At 31.7% G+C, this 15430-nt stretch overlaps 1 protein-coding gene across 1 annotated transcript; it reads left to right on the top strand.

The window, feature by feature from the left end:
• Window positions 1-3796: 3796 nt before the first annotated feature.
• Window positions 3797-6166, top strand: LOC133179016 (uncharacterized). Its single transcript, XM_061313693.1, has 2 exons — window positions 3797-3961; window positions 5483-6166. The coding sequence occupies exons 1-2, from the start codon at window positions 3913-3915 to the stop codon at window positions 5779-5781; spliced, it is 348 nt and encodes a 115-aa protein (XP_061169677.1). The 5' UTR covers window positions 3797-3912; the 3' UTR covers window positions 5782-6166.
• Window positions 6167-15430: the final 9264 nt, after the last annotated feature.

Below are 15430 nucleotides of genomic sequence, written 5' to 3'. Positions count from 1 at the left end.
TTTAGCAAATAAATAAATAAGTAAGTAAATAAATAAATAAATAAATAAATAAATAAATAAATAAATAAATAAATAAATAAATAAATAAATAAATAAATAAAATAAAATAAAATAAATAACAATAATAAAGTAAAAAATCTGCATATTTAAAAAAAAAATTGAATTAAAATATATGTGAATTTAAAAAAAAATGGAAGAACTTCGATATACATCTTAATAATAGATTCATTATCCTACATAATTTATAAAATCAATTCATTTTTTATTTTAAAAAAAATTACATGTACTACATGTATATTTATTTTCTTTTCACAGGACGCTACATTAATGGAATACAGAGAGTAACTAGATCGGGGAAATGTGCAAATACATTTAATTTTGTTTCTCTATCGACAAAGTGTAAAAGTAATTTAGACTGTGATATTTCATCTGTTTGTTGTAGAATTCATTCATCAGACCAATCAGTTTGTGTTCCATTAAGACCCTCAGATATTGTCATCGTGCAGTACTCCCCGAGGTCACGAACTGCGGGGGAGTCGACATTACCTTTACCCATACCCCGTCCCATTCCCATCCCCCTTCTTGCTTCGTTCACCTCGGTTTCCCCGCCAAATTATATCTATGCTCCTACGAATATTGTGTATAAATAATAAGGAAATGGGCTGATGAAGGAATTCACTGTGAATTACTTTTAAAATATACATCGGAATAACTAAAGATTTCTGGAGACGTGATAGACATTTTGAAAGTCATAAGGATGGTATGCATTTCCTCTTGATACTTGAAAGTATTTGATAAATGTGAATTCTATTTTAAAAGTTTGAGAATAGAATTCAAAGTTTGTTTTCTACAATGGACATTTCAAGGATATGTGATGTGTCAAGAGGTTGTGCTTTTTCACGTCGAGGGGATTTATGTGAACTACGTCAACGCGTCAAAGTGCGGGCCGTCGTATTTGGCAGAATTGTACGATTTAATCATCGCAATCAAGAACTAAGTTAAATTTAGTACTATTTTTATTCGCTAAATGGACAACTTTAATGAAAATGTATATTTCATATGTTTTTTTTAACATTCATTTTTTTTCCTTGTTTCAGTGTGATGTTTAAAATTACAATGAAGCTTGGTTTACTTACGGTGAACTTCACCTGAATTGTTCTCTTTCTCGAAAAATTAGGAACTTGTACATTTTGCTACAAGACAATGAAATAATCAAACAATGTTGTTACATGTAGTGTGTGTGTTAATCATCAACACAAATCTTCTTTTTACCTTTACGAACGAATCTTCTCTAAAAAAAAAAAGTGCATTAAATTAAAGACTAACGGCATGAAAAGAAAAAGTGAACTTGAAGGATAGCTACGACCAATTCCTCTTAAGTTCTAGGAAAAAATAGTAAAACGAGGTGAAATAGTCTCAAGGATATTAAAAGGACAACAATAAAAAAATTTCTTCTCCTTGTAGCACAAAATGGTAATTTTATGAACATGCATTAAAATTTGTAATTTTAACACAGTATGGAGAATGTTGCAGAACATTGTATTATGCAAATTAAATATGTGTTAATAAAGATACATGTACCTTTATGCAAATATTTCAGGTGGGGCAATTCTGAACAAACACACTGTCTTGTAAAATATGTCGGAAGCAAAATATCTATATGAAACATGTTGTGTAAAAACTTGCACCTGGATATTTTTCATTTCTGAATTTACAGTAAATTACGTTCACAACTGATACAGATACTACACATACTTGCTTATATCAAGTTAATTAAAAAAATTAAAAAGTTTCTTAGCTGTCCCTAGGGATTTGTTATAGCCGTACTTACTGTATGTTGTCGTGTTTTATTTAACGACAAAAACTCATTTCAATCAATATAAGAAAAATAATTAAATACTGTGAAGATAACGACCGTTGTACCTTTACATTAATCCATCCCCACCCCAGCCCGTAAGTAAATGTATGCGGATATCCTTTGTCCGTCCCTCAGTTACGGAGGCCCATTTAGGACCTATCGAATAATATTTTTGAATTTGATATAACGAATTGTCGAATTTATGATAACGAATTTAATTCGATATAACAATTTCTTTGAATTCGTTATAACAAATTCAATTGTTAAAATCAATTTTTTAGATTCGTTAAAACGAATTCAAAAATTCGTTATAACGAATTAAATTCGTTATAACGGATTCTTAAACTTGTTTTGACGAATTAAATCCGTTAAAATGAATTCCTTAATTTGTTATAACCAATTAAATTCGTTAAAACAAATTCGACAAATCGTTATATCGAATACCTATATATTTATCTATAGGTCCCGATTGTTGAATTTGATTAAACGAATATAATTCGTTGTAACAAATTTTTGAATTTGTATAAACGAATTTAATTTGTTATAACAAGTTTTTAGAAGTCGTTTAAACGAATTTAATTCGTTATAGCGAATTCTATAAATTTGTTATAACAGATTAAATTCATTTAAACAAATTCGACAATTCGTTATATCGAATTCAAAAATTTTTTTGGTAGGTCCTAAATGGGCTTCCGTATGAATGACTATACACCCTCAGATCACTTTTTGTGTCTAGATACAGACTTGACTCAGTGGCATCTCTTATTAATGGCTAGGGCCAGTAAAGCCGTTGGTTTGAGCTAAATTATTTCTGCTCGGTCCGAATTTATGTGTCGCCCGGATATTGTAGTGCTTAAAGAGCTTCGTTCTAGACTCGTGAAGTAAGGAGTTGATCCTTTAGTTGCATTGTGGGTTCGAATTCCACTTCGGGCCGTAGAGACCGGTCCTTTGGACATGGCCATAGAGGTCCCGTGTTACAAGTAGGTGCTGTCACGAAAAAGATTCATCGCTGCTCAGTGACAAGTACAAGTCTTAATATGCAGCCCTTCAACACCAAGTGGTGGCGTCTCAAGACGAGTGAAAAATTCTCTCGGAGACATAAAGCAAACAACCAACCAACTAACCCAAATCCTGAAGCCATAATAAAGAATGATTATTTAAAGATTTTTAGACGTTTCACTTATTCTGTTTTATTGTCTGTTTAGAACATTTCAAATTGACAGCAAAAGTATTCTTCTTCAGAAAATTTCATAACAGTCTTCCTAGTTCCTAGTTTGCTGAAAATCATAAAAATCGATCTATCACAGTTTAATTTATTCTTTCTATATTTGAATTGGTATTTACTTTTTTGCATTTTCTTGTCTAATAGATTTTTAAAACGATTTTATGAATCCCAAAAACTGACTAAAACATAAGACAAAGTCAATAGGTATCTAAAATTTGTACTTAACTACTCTATAAGATTTGCAAATTTAATTATCAGAAGGGCTTTTTCCCTGATCACTCATTTCATTTACAACCCTGTGGTACCATCACTGGATGCTCTACACCTATAAAACTGTCAATGTGACAGTTTGGAAATTGTGAATCACGGTAGAATCTAAACATTTACATATTTTCTTTTCCCAATCACAAAATAATCCACTGTAAAACTTGAACTGTTCGGAAAATGTTATCAACCTTTTTTTTTGTGGTTTGTGGTTCAAACTTTACAAGAACCTTTGCCTTGAACACACAAAAAATATGAAGAGCGGAAAGAACTAGATGTGTAACTTTTGTGAACCTGTTGTAAGTAATTTATAGCATCAAGTGAATTAATTAAAAATGTTGACATTTGTTTTGATGAAACTCGACAACACATTTTTAATTGAAATGAAGTCATTGGACGAGACTTCCTGTTGTCACCGAGGACTATATACACAGCCCCTACAAGACACCGGCTTCAGTTTAACGTTGCATAAAGAGTAATTAGGTTGCTTCTTGGAAATTCGAGATTTGAGGGAAATTGAAACAATTCAACAATTCTCGCTTTGCAGACTTTTCCATTCCAAAACATGAGCTGGATTTTGTGTGCACTGTTTGCTTGCTTTAGTATCCTAGAAGGTGAGGATTTAAATTTTCATAAAAGGGGGGGGGGTCATGTGTAGAATCTTTATTATAGCATTCTTTCCAGGGATTTTTTATAATAAAAATTATTATCCAGAAATTATTTGCATCATTTCTAATTGGTTTGATTCTACTTGTGAGCCAAACATTTTTTGTACAACTTTCTAATTCTCAAAGGGCAAAGTCTTTGATGCAGAACTTTCCTCTAGTTTAGACCTAAGATCTCTAATTTTGTAACCATTACACAGATATCATAAAGAAAGCTTTAAGTCTATGATACTCTCTAAAAGGTCTATTTAATTTTAACATCTGTGACTTTGAATATCAACTAATCTTAATAAGGGTATATCTGCATATTCAGAACTCTTTATAAAGTGATGGGAAGTTCGGATATCACATGTAACCCCGCTTAAGTAATCTTCTTCAATAGTATTCTAAGCGCATTGAACTGAAAGCAAGCCTTGTATTTCATCTGTCATAGCAGTATTGGGACCTGGCAGAAACACACCGCAAATATTTTAAAATAAAAAATAGAACAATTAATTAAACATATGTTTAGTAACGCATGATAAATTGCTCTCTTCGCAAGAACACCATCGAAGTTAACATAAATCAAAAGCCATTAACCTGTTAAATGTTAAAGATCTTTAAACCAATCAAACATCGTCTGTGATGTATCACTGAAGACTTCACATTATGATCAAAGGTCGCAAAATACGTGATAGGTATATTCTAGTGACTATGATAGATAATTTGTTGTTTCTGTTAGATTTGTTACAATTCAAGTCGTGAGAAATAATTAACCTTATTTAGAAAACAATTTTTAACGCCTTCTAAATTTTATGGCATCTTAAATTTTTATGGGCAGTACTACTGCACGTAATGCTGCTTAAAAAGGAACGATAACAAACCAGGACAGTAAAGAATTTAAAAATTCATTTCTCGTATAACTTACCAAGAAAGATTCTTTGTAATACGCAACAAATATGTACGGATTTGGCTTTATTGTGCCTTTAAAACTGAATATTTTCAAAAACATGAAATAATGTGATAAATATGGCATAAAGGAAGACCGTTCTAGAAAGATGACGTCATTAAATTTGTTACGTTTCTAAGTTTTTAGCAAAAAAAAAAATCAAAATGTTTCATTTCTAGGATTATTTCCTGAAGAAAATAGTGCCCACAACTGATGCTTATTAAAATTTTTGGATATGTTGTGTACAATCGTTTCTTAAAATCTTTTTCGGCGATGCATGTGGTCTATACAATTTGTCTGAAAGAAAATTTCACTGAAAATTGATGTCTTTTGCAATTACGAGAAGATGTGCATGTTATGATGAGCATTTAGGACGACGTATGAGAAAAGCGATTTGTATGTCCTTACTGAATGGAATTTGAGCAATTCAGAAACATGTTTTAATTTCTCAAAACAATATATTTTTGATAAAGTGCGGGCAAGATTTGTATTGAAACCGTACCTTTTTTTCAAAACTTTAACCAGATTTCTTTTTATTGCAGCCAGACATATCACAAAGATGACGCAATCAGGGACGTGTTTCACTCATAACATCATATCCTCTGCGAATCGAGAATGCAAAACTGACATGGACTGTGATTCTTACATGGCTTGTTGCCAACACACGAGAAACAATTATTCGGTCTGTGTTCCATACAAAGGAAAAGCTATTTCATTGGCGAATACACGCCAGTCTAACAGCATGAATTACAAAAACAACATTTATAAGTTCCATTTGCCACAACCTTCCCCAATTCCTCGGCCATTTCTCGATGAATCCAGTCGTCGAATGAAGTCGTGAAAAACTCGTCGTGATTCCAAACTCCAAAACTTATCGCGTGGATTCAAAGCATTTAATCTCGAATCACTAGTTGAGAAAGATGCTGCTACAGGGACAAATGTAGTGTGTAAGAGGTGTCTCTCAATACGGGGACCAAGCTGTGTATTTGGCTTGCTAGGTTAGGGTACTAAACAGTTGGGGTATTTCGAATGCTGATATTAGGGAGGAGATGCAATTGAGTGTGAATGGGCAGAGATTTTCTTTTACTCCAAAAGAACGATGATGTTATATTTATGACAAGAAGTTTATGTATGCTTTAATACATGTATCTCATATGTATATGCATAATGAATGTGCTTCTGAAATGTGGCATACAGCGTGCTTCAATTAAACTTGAGAATTCTTATTTCACTTTCTGTCTGTTTGATAATTGAACCAAAAAAAAAACGCAGTTTCCCTCGGCCTTCTACGAAAACATCCAGACTGTCGTTTTGATATAGGACATATAGTTGGTTATAAGACAAATGGCTTATTCTGAGTGTTCTTTATGCAGCAAATGACTATTATTTTAATTAATGAGGAATGCACACTAACTAAAAACGCCCAGAGGAATATATATATATATATATATATATATATATATATATATATACACACACACACACAAACGCCTCCACTTTCTTTACTTCAAATTAATCATAAGTGGAATTCACTTTAATATCTCTAATTAATATCTCTAATAAATAAAATTAGAAGACATTTCTTTAACCATGCTTAATTCATATGTATTCATAATTAATTATTAATAAGATGTTTCCTCAATTATCTTGTATGTTTGTGAGTGAAGCCCGGATATTAATTGGTTTAGACAAGCGTACACAAATAGAAGATACACCTGTACAAAGTGTTTTGCAAAGGCGTTTTAGAGGAAAAAAATATTTCTTCAGATAAAGAGCTAGGTTTACTTTATCCATAAAATGGCCCTGCCCGTATACCAGTTATCTGATCAAGTCACAATGTCCCTTTTCAAACAGAGACTATGTGCTTTCTTTTTCTATTAAAAAAGTTTTTTTCTGAGAGTCCAGGTATTGAAAAACAGGCTTTGTGAAATAGCAATGTTCTTGAATTTTGAAGAAAATGGGTGCCTGAGTACCTTCAGCAAAAAGTTAAAATATGAGCCCACCCCTCGATCCAAAAAATAAAACATGGACTGTGATCTTCTGAAACAGTTCTTTCATTATATGATTGAACATTTTGGATCAGATGTTGGAGACTATGAAATAATATTGAAAGACAGCTTAAATTTTTGGCCATTTTTGAAGAAATTTTCAGGAATTTGAAGATAATGACGAAATTCATTAGTCATAATACTTGAACTAGCGAAAAAATTAGGTTAATTTTAATAGATATGCAGACACCAAGGGTCCAAGTGAAATTCAATGTATTTTCAACAAAAACTGTGCTGTTTGATTTTTCAGAAATTCACAGGGCAAAAAAAAGCCCAAAGGCCCTTGTTCTTTACTCCAGCAATTTTTGCATTACAGATAACAGAGAAACAAGCATAAAAAGGTGTTAAAATCTTCAACGATCTCAAATATAATAGAGATCAAAAATCCGTTCTGATTAAACGGTTTTATAATTTTGAAAAAAAATGTCTCTAATCAACTTCATAAAAACTCTAATCAGAACGTGCAATGTTGTAAAACACTAATAAGTAACAATGTCGATCGATGCCATATTTCTAACCTTCTTCAAAAAAATTTACTAAAAGGGTTGTTTTTTATGCTTGATCATTTGAAAATGGTGCTAATTAAGCAATTTGCTATTCACGATCAAATCCTCAAAAATAACTTGAAAATTTTACAAAATTTGTGTAAACTAAAAAAGGAAATCCGTTGTCACATTTTCTTGCATTGTTTTCATTCTCAGTATTCCATTCTGAAATGTTTTTTTGGGATGAACCACTCGAAAAAAAATAGCCTTGGGATGTAGGGATGTCCAAAGAGCACCAATTGATACCCACCCACCTCACCCCCTTTTAAAGCAAAAAAAAAAAAAAACAAACAAAAAAACAAAAACAAAAAAAACAAACAAACAAACAAAAAAACGTGCATGATGATAACAAACTGTGATCAATCTCATGAATCCTGCAAACAATACAAACCAAGGCAAAAACACAGACCCCTCCGGAAACACTAGAGGTCGCTGTAGTCCGGCACAACCCCTCTGTATTGATCAGGTACATGGAGTTATCTGTATTCCAAATTAGTATAAAAAGAATGGCCTTAATATTGATATGAAACATCTCAGTCAAAATGCAAACAAGGTCATTTCATTACCTGAGAAGATGCGGAAAGTAGAAAGTCCTCAGAACATGGTCATTGATATCATATTTCATTATGTAGCTGGGATACATAAACAGCTTATGCAGGTGATAATGTAATATTTGTAAATAGGGGAAATTGACGGTGGAAATGCATAAGTCATCCCGTTTATCATATAGTTTCGTAGTATTTTGCCATTAACGTCTATACAAGGGGTGATCAAAAAGTTCGCGAACTATCTCTATATTTAAAAAACCAGTATTCAGATCAGAATGAAATTTGGCACACATATAATCATAAACATATTTTATAAATAGCAGATGGTACGTAATGTTTTGCTCCATGTTTGTGACGTCTTAATGTGAAAATGACGTCAATATATAGATGACTTACAAGTAACAAAAAATGGCTGACTCAGTCGTACTCGAGCAACGAAAGGCTGTAAAGTTTAACGTATATCTTGGAAATTCCTTTGCAGTAGCATATAATAATTTGTTTAAGGTTTATGAAGACAAAAGACTTGCCAGAAGTTCAATTATTAATTGGACTGATTGTTAAAGTGAAGGAAGGAAGATGGTTAAAAATGATGTTTGTTCTGGTGCCCAGTGAAAGTAAGATGGAGAAGATATGCGTCCTTAGTTGTGCAATTTGTTATGAAAGATCGCCAAGTTACAGTTAGAGATATAGTTAAATATTTTAAGAATATTATATTAATTATTAAATCCCTAAAATGCCGTTTACTTTAGACTTTAAACATATCAGATATGATAGGAAGAAGGCGCCCATACTTTGTCCACAATGGAAAAACGACGCACCCAAGACAGAGAAGTCGGGTTGTGATGGTCACCATGCTCATAAAAGATATCCTTATCAACCCATCCTATAGCTGAGATTTGGCCATTTATGACAAATGGACAATTCTTGTTTAAAAATTAACTTGCATGGTAAGAAACATAAGACTCGGAAAAAATCTTTCAGCTTCTGTAAACAAAACGCTACGGAGCATGTCACGTGACCGCCTGGATCACGTGATTTGCGCATGGGCACAACAGTGGCAGATGTGCATTAAAATTGGAGAGGACTACTTTAAAAAATAACAAGAAAACATTGATGTAACCATCAATTGTCGCCCGGGAAATAAATAAAGTAAACAATGGAAATGAGTCTTTATCATCAAACCGCTTCGATATGTGTGAAAAAGGCATGCGTCTAAATGATGGAGACGATAGTCGAAAATATTTTGAAAACTTATAGTCGGATGAAAATCGATCAAAAACGATACCCTTTTAAACTTTATCAATTCCTCAAGTAAATGTTGGCTGCATAAAATATAATTTGAAACCAGACACATGCATCACCTATTTTCAAAAATATCTTTCACTTTAAGAATATAAAACACGAACTGTGTAAAGTACATTTTTACGTTTTTATGCGATAAGTAAAATTCGATGTTCTAAAAAAAGGGACCTGTCGTTTTTCGATAGTAAATGATAAGCAACTTTATATATTAAATATGAAAAACATATATATTTTTAGAGATTCACTTTATGGAAGTAAATATATTGTGTATCTCGTAATTTATAAAGGGAAAGAACATTCTGATTAACAATCTTTTTAATGTTTAGAAAACCTTTAATTCTGAATAACTTCTCCCACCTCAATCCCCATATACCAACACTTAAACTTATATGTATAGAGCAGCCCGGTCCTCCGGGCTGCAATAAAAACCGAAATCTAATTTATTTCTTTTATGGAAGTTATTCAATTAGTTCGCGAACTTTTTGATCACCCCTCGTAGTCAGTAAGACATCCAAATATGAAACTGATGTGGCAGACTCTGTGGTATCCTTTATTTCGAGTTTAATGGGATACATCGAGTTGACGTCTGAATGAAAATAACTATTGTTTATTGATAAAACGTCGACATCCCTTATTGTCCAATTGAAGGCCATGCAACAATATCGATAAAAACAGATCGGCTAATAAAGGAGTACAATTTGTGCCCATCGAATTGTTGGGACTCCGAAGACCTGGTGCGAATGTAACAATTAAAGAATGGAGAGTAAAATTAAGTTTTAAATTCATTGTCTTTGGAATAGTTTCTACTGTTTGCGGGGAATAACTTTAAAATAAGAAAAACTAAATGTTTCAAACAGAACAAAACTTGGTTATATCTCTGGAAAACATGTAGGCAATTTTTTTAAAGAAGAAATTTGGCAGAGGACGATTATTTTTCAGGGTTTTTCTTTGCAGTAGAAAGACCAATATGTGCATTTTAATACTGCACATTTAAGGAGGCAAAACATGTGTTTGCATATTTTCTGTTGAAACACATTTTTAAAGCACAAAAATATGGCAAAACGACATTCCAGACAAAGACCTTTTTTTTTAAATTGTCACATATGCATCACCAGACTACACTGTTGAGAGAACTAATTCAAATACCTAAATTAAAATAGTTTTTACCAGAAAATTACTAAAGAAAATAAAATAATTCAGACTTAAGTACTTTTCTTTAGATTTTCTTTTCTTTTTAAAGAGACATAAACTTAATTCAGTTATAAAAATTCTTTTGTTGCCTTAATTGATAATGAGTAGCAGAGCGTCTAATGCAGGGGCCATAGCAATGATTTCAAAAGTGGGGAAGGGAGGGGGGAACCCCCTATAAATGAATGAATAAACAAATAAATAAATAAATAAATGAATAAATAAATACTGCCCAAATTTGAAAATCCTAAAATCCTATTTCGGGAGGTGGGGGGGGGGGGGGTTTAGACCTTTCTTTAATTTTGCACCCTTTTCACCTTGCAATTTTGCAAGTGTTTGACCTTATAACAACAAAAAGGGGGGGAGCAAGCAGCATAAGAAATTCCATATTAAAACTACAGCAAAAGACTATACTCAGAAAAAAAGGGGGCGTCCCTCTACTGTATCAGTGTCTGTCCTGTGGTTATTTAGCACAACAATGGCTTCTCAATATTAAAACATTCTGTGTTTGAATTCCGATATATGAGTATTTGATACAACTATATTTTTTTTAAACATGACAATATACTATTTTTAATTGATATAAAAGTCAGAATTGAGATAGTCTGAGACGTATATGTTTTGAAAAGTAACCATAGTTTATGTCACTATGACTTTTTCAGAGATTGTAGATTGTCCAACAATAGGTTTTTCAAGTACAATGTATATTATAAAGTCTCTGTTTGTTCAATATGGCATTTCCTTTAAATTTTTGAATAAAACTTGATACTGCATGGTTCTCTAAAATGCAAAAAGTGCAAACAAGATGATTCCATCGTTGATATAGCATTCCATAATGCACAATGGATAAAGACCTGCTATTTGAAATTTTGTGTGTATTTCTTTGTTTCCTAAGGTTATCTAAAGATTTGAGAGAAAAACTTTGTTTTCAAAGATCCCAAGAAATGTTCTACCTGAAAGCTGTTAATTTTCTTTTCTCATTTCCATTATACAATTGTTAGCAAAGAATGCTATAAAAACTTGATAAAATTTGAAGAGAGGAGAGATGAGTTATGTCATTTCTACTTTAAAAATTCTTTTTTGTCTGACAGTCATTTATGTAAACAAGATTTCCTACATTTGTAACTCATGAGACTAGAATTTTAATTTTGTAATTAAAAGGCAATTTACAGTGTAGAACATCGTGATTTTTTAAGTTTTTGATGTTTATTTGGCATATTACATATAAAATGATGACACTCTATATTTTTTCTGTCAATTAATTCAAGGTTTTTTTTATGCTTTATATATCATTTTGTTTTTATTGCTTTTCCAAATTCGAAACAATCTACTTGGTATGCAATATAAGACCATGCAGTTGCCTACAATTCCGATGTTTGGCAAGTTTTTTTTCTTTTTACTTTCTTGACAAATTTAAACGAGTTGCAAAAAAATTCCCAAGTTTTAATTAAATAAATGCAAATAAATGCAAAATTTAAAACATGACATCATTTTGATTTTCTGTAAAAATAAGAGTAATACACATTCAAAATATCAAATTGTTTATAGTTATCGGTTATACAGAGTCGGAAATTCTTACATGTAGATGGTAAATCAAAGAACAAGTTATTTCAGGATCGCTTCGTGTCCAAAATCCAAGAAAGCACACATGTCGTGGATTCCTTTAAAATGATTTGAAATTCGTTTGCCCCCCCCCCTTCCCCCCAACGTTTCATTACAGTGGAATGGCTTATTATTCATATTGCTTACAACGTTTTTGAATGAAAATTGCAAACTGTTGATAATATATACAGAAAATATATTTGAGGTTGAGGGTATATTAATTCATCCCATATAATAAACGTTTTTATCATAATAAAGCTTACTCTTTAAATCATGCACCATTACATCTAGATCTTTACATAAAATATGACAATCTCCTTGTTTTGTTCCAAAACATTAACAAAAAAGCATACCCTGAGAAACGAAACAGGAATATGAGAAAATGAAAAAAAGGCTTTTTAAAATACTGTGACATTTTCTGCGGTTTACCAAAAACCATAGATACCAAACCTGATTAAAGATAAATAATCATTTTCTGAAGTGTCATAAATGAAATTAATCAATCATTATGCACCTGGCCCATTGGACCTTTAAGTCATTACAGACAAATTTGAATTACATATTGACACGACTTATTAATAATTTTTACATATCAAGAAGCTGCAACATTTGAATAAAGAAGATAAGCCTGATATTAAGGTTAACACAGATTAGGGAATGTACATCAACGGATGATTCTAGTAGGAAATGAAGGAGTATACCTTTGTCTTGCTCGAGGTCATCTTCTGTTCCGAATCGAATTCGATCAAATACTAGTACTCTAAAATTGGGGCAAAGGAGTATCAGAAATTGAAAATTCATTGTGTTCCTTGTCTGTATGAATAAACATCCATTTGTTTTATTTATCTCTTACAAATAACTGACCTTAAAACCTTAAAAAAATGATTGATACAATTTAATTTAGGGGATGTGTTTCTTTTCAAATCCTCCAGATAAGACAAACGAATTTCGATCGATGAGTTTTTTAAAATGATAAAAATATCTGAACGCTAGGATTGATTCAGGTGTGTCTAGTGCCTCCCAATCCTAGCCCAAGGATCAATAAGAAGTTTTAGACTTGAGTCATTTGACATTTCTCTCCAGAAATTAAAAAAAATCTCCATATTACGTACATTATGGTTTGGAGAATTTTTTTATTCACGAAGAAAAATGTTTAAAAACGTCAAATGTCTGTGCTGAATCTGTACATTTTCTTAAAGTTTTTATTATAATTATATAGAAAAAGGATAAGATTTGAAATGTCATTAAAAATTGTTTCCCTTTCTTCTCGTTAATTAATTAGAATTTTCAAGTGTCACTTTATGGAAACTATTTATTTTATAAATGTCTGAAAGGAGATGGACGAATAAGGCGTGCAAAATGTCTAAAGCTTCAAATGTATAAAAGTCATATTCAATTTGTGACTATTTAGTATTTAGAGTAAAATTCTTACCATTGAAAGGTGTGAAATTATAACAAACAAAACTTTTCTGCGAAAAATTCTCTCAGCAAAAATCATTCTAAAATGTGATATTTTTGGGTCCGATCCCAAGCAATAAAACTCTTCAATTGGGTTTCAACTTCCCTGCGAGACTAACACGCTTACCACTAAGCTATACCACTCAAAACAAATATGGGCATTTAAATCATGTTTTGATATGACCCTTGGCTAAATGAACTTCAAATATTTCTCGAAAAAATACAAATTCCGTGTCATTAAGAACCTCTATACACTGCACACTAAAGGATTCTGATTCTTTGGTATTTTTATGTAGTTTGAGTAATCTGCCCTTAGATCTAAAATAAGATAAATTGAAGTCTACAGTTTATCGATCAATTTCTAATCAATTGAAGCATTCTTAACATTTTGATGGGCTAAGATAAATTAATTGAACACTTCATCTGCATGCTTTTCCCCACTTAGGTAAACAACAGTGATTTCTATTCATCAAAACTTAGTTGACCTTGAACATTTTTCCTGGGGGCAAAAGCAAGACACCCTATGTTGAAAACGATATAAATAAGCTCAATATTTACACCTTTATACAATATAATTTTCTCAATGTCCAAAAACATTTTCGTTTAGTGTAGAGAGGGTCCTTAAAATGTATCTTTAAGGTATAGTGAGTCATTTCTCCATGTTTTTGTTGACCAAAGAATGTGCATTTTTACGCATACTTTGAGTATAACCTTTCACAAAAATGGAGCTAAGACCCTCTCGTATGGAAAAATTGTGTTTTAGTATGAAGAATAATTAAATTGACCGTTTCTTGCCCTCTTTGGTGTATGTATGCTATTTCTTAGATGAATACTTTCAATATTTGTTATAAATGATTAGGTACCATATTCAAGAGTTTATTGACATAAAAGATTAATATATTTCAAAACATGGCCGTTAGTGAAATTTTTGGTTTGAAAATCATTTTCAATCATCTAGCAGCACAATTTGCAAGATTATAGCAAGCTGTTAGCCCTGTACGAAATTTGGAAAAGTCAGGAGAGAATCTAAATTGCTCGTATATTCATCATCTATTACATTTTTGAAAATCATATATCTGGAAGTAAAGTATTAGGTAAATTGTTTTTATGACTCTAATTAAAACTCTACCAAAGCTGTGAAATTCTTAAATCGTGGCTTTCAAGGTCTTAAATATATTTGTTATACCATTTAAAATTTTCTTTACTCTTGTAAATTCTGCAGGCATTCTCTTCGCATGGTGCAAATACATGTAGTTCTTCTTTTTTTTTATATCTATATAAAATTCATGTCGTAAAGGTTGAGTGGTTGTGCCTCTAGGGGGCGCTAGCTTCATGTTATATTGAAAATCCATCGCATTTTAAATAATCATCTTTACTCCTCCGAATCTGAGAGTCATGCAATGTAATAATAAACAACGAATACCCTCTACAAAACTGTAAAATTCGTGTATTTTTTTTGGGGGGGGGGGGGGTCCATAGCTACAGTTCTCTATGTTGCTGAGTTGGTCATACCTTTAAAAAACGCATGAATTTCATGCTATCTGTTTCTTGTAACTATATTGCACTTACGTTTGAGGTTAAGGGAATTTGACAAAGATCAGTAATTCTTCCTCCATACATTCAGCTAATGAGGATGCAAGCATACTATTACTTAATACCTTTTTTTAACAGAACATCATTCAAAATTATCAACTTCTAAGACATTAGAATTTGCAGAAAACCTGACAAATTGACAACAATGATTAAATGTTAAATATACTTTTTATTAACAAATATAAATTACATTTTATTCTGCAATG

This window comes from Saccostrea echinata, unplaced genomic scaffold (assembly GCF_033153115.1).
Source record: "Saccostrea echinata isolate AGI-Se365-2 ecotype Australia unplaced genomic scaffold, CSIRO_AGI_Sech_v1 ptg000004l, whole genome shotgun sequence".
Taxonomy (NCBI): Eukaryota; Metazoa; Mollusca; class Bivalvia; order Ostreida; family Ostreidae; genus Saccostrea; species Saccostrea echinata.
Note: the sequence above shows the minus strand (reverse complement) of the source record. Positions and strands in the feature narration are given on the sequence as shown.

What these genes read in the sequence shown, in the direction of transcription:
- LOC133179016 (XM_061313693.1), top strand. Translation starts at nt 3,913, where the DNA reads ATGAGCTGGATTTTGTGTGCACTGTTTGCTTGCTTTAGTATCCTAGAA. An exon ending in TTGCTTTAGTATCCTAGAAG is followed by an intron (nt 3,962 to 5,482) that starts GTGAGGATTTAA and finishes TTTTTATTGCAG; the next exon opens with CCAGACATATCACAAAGATG.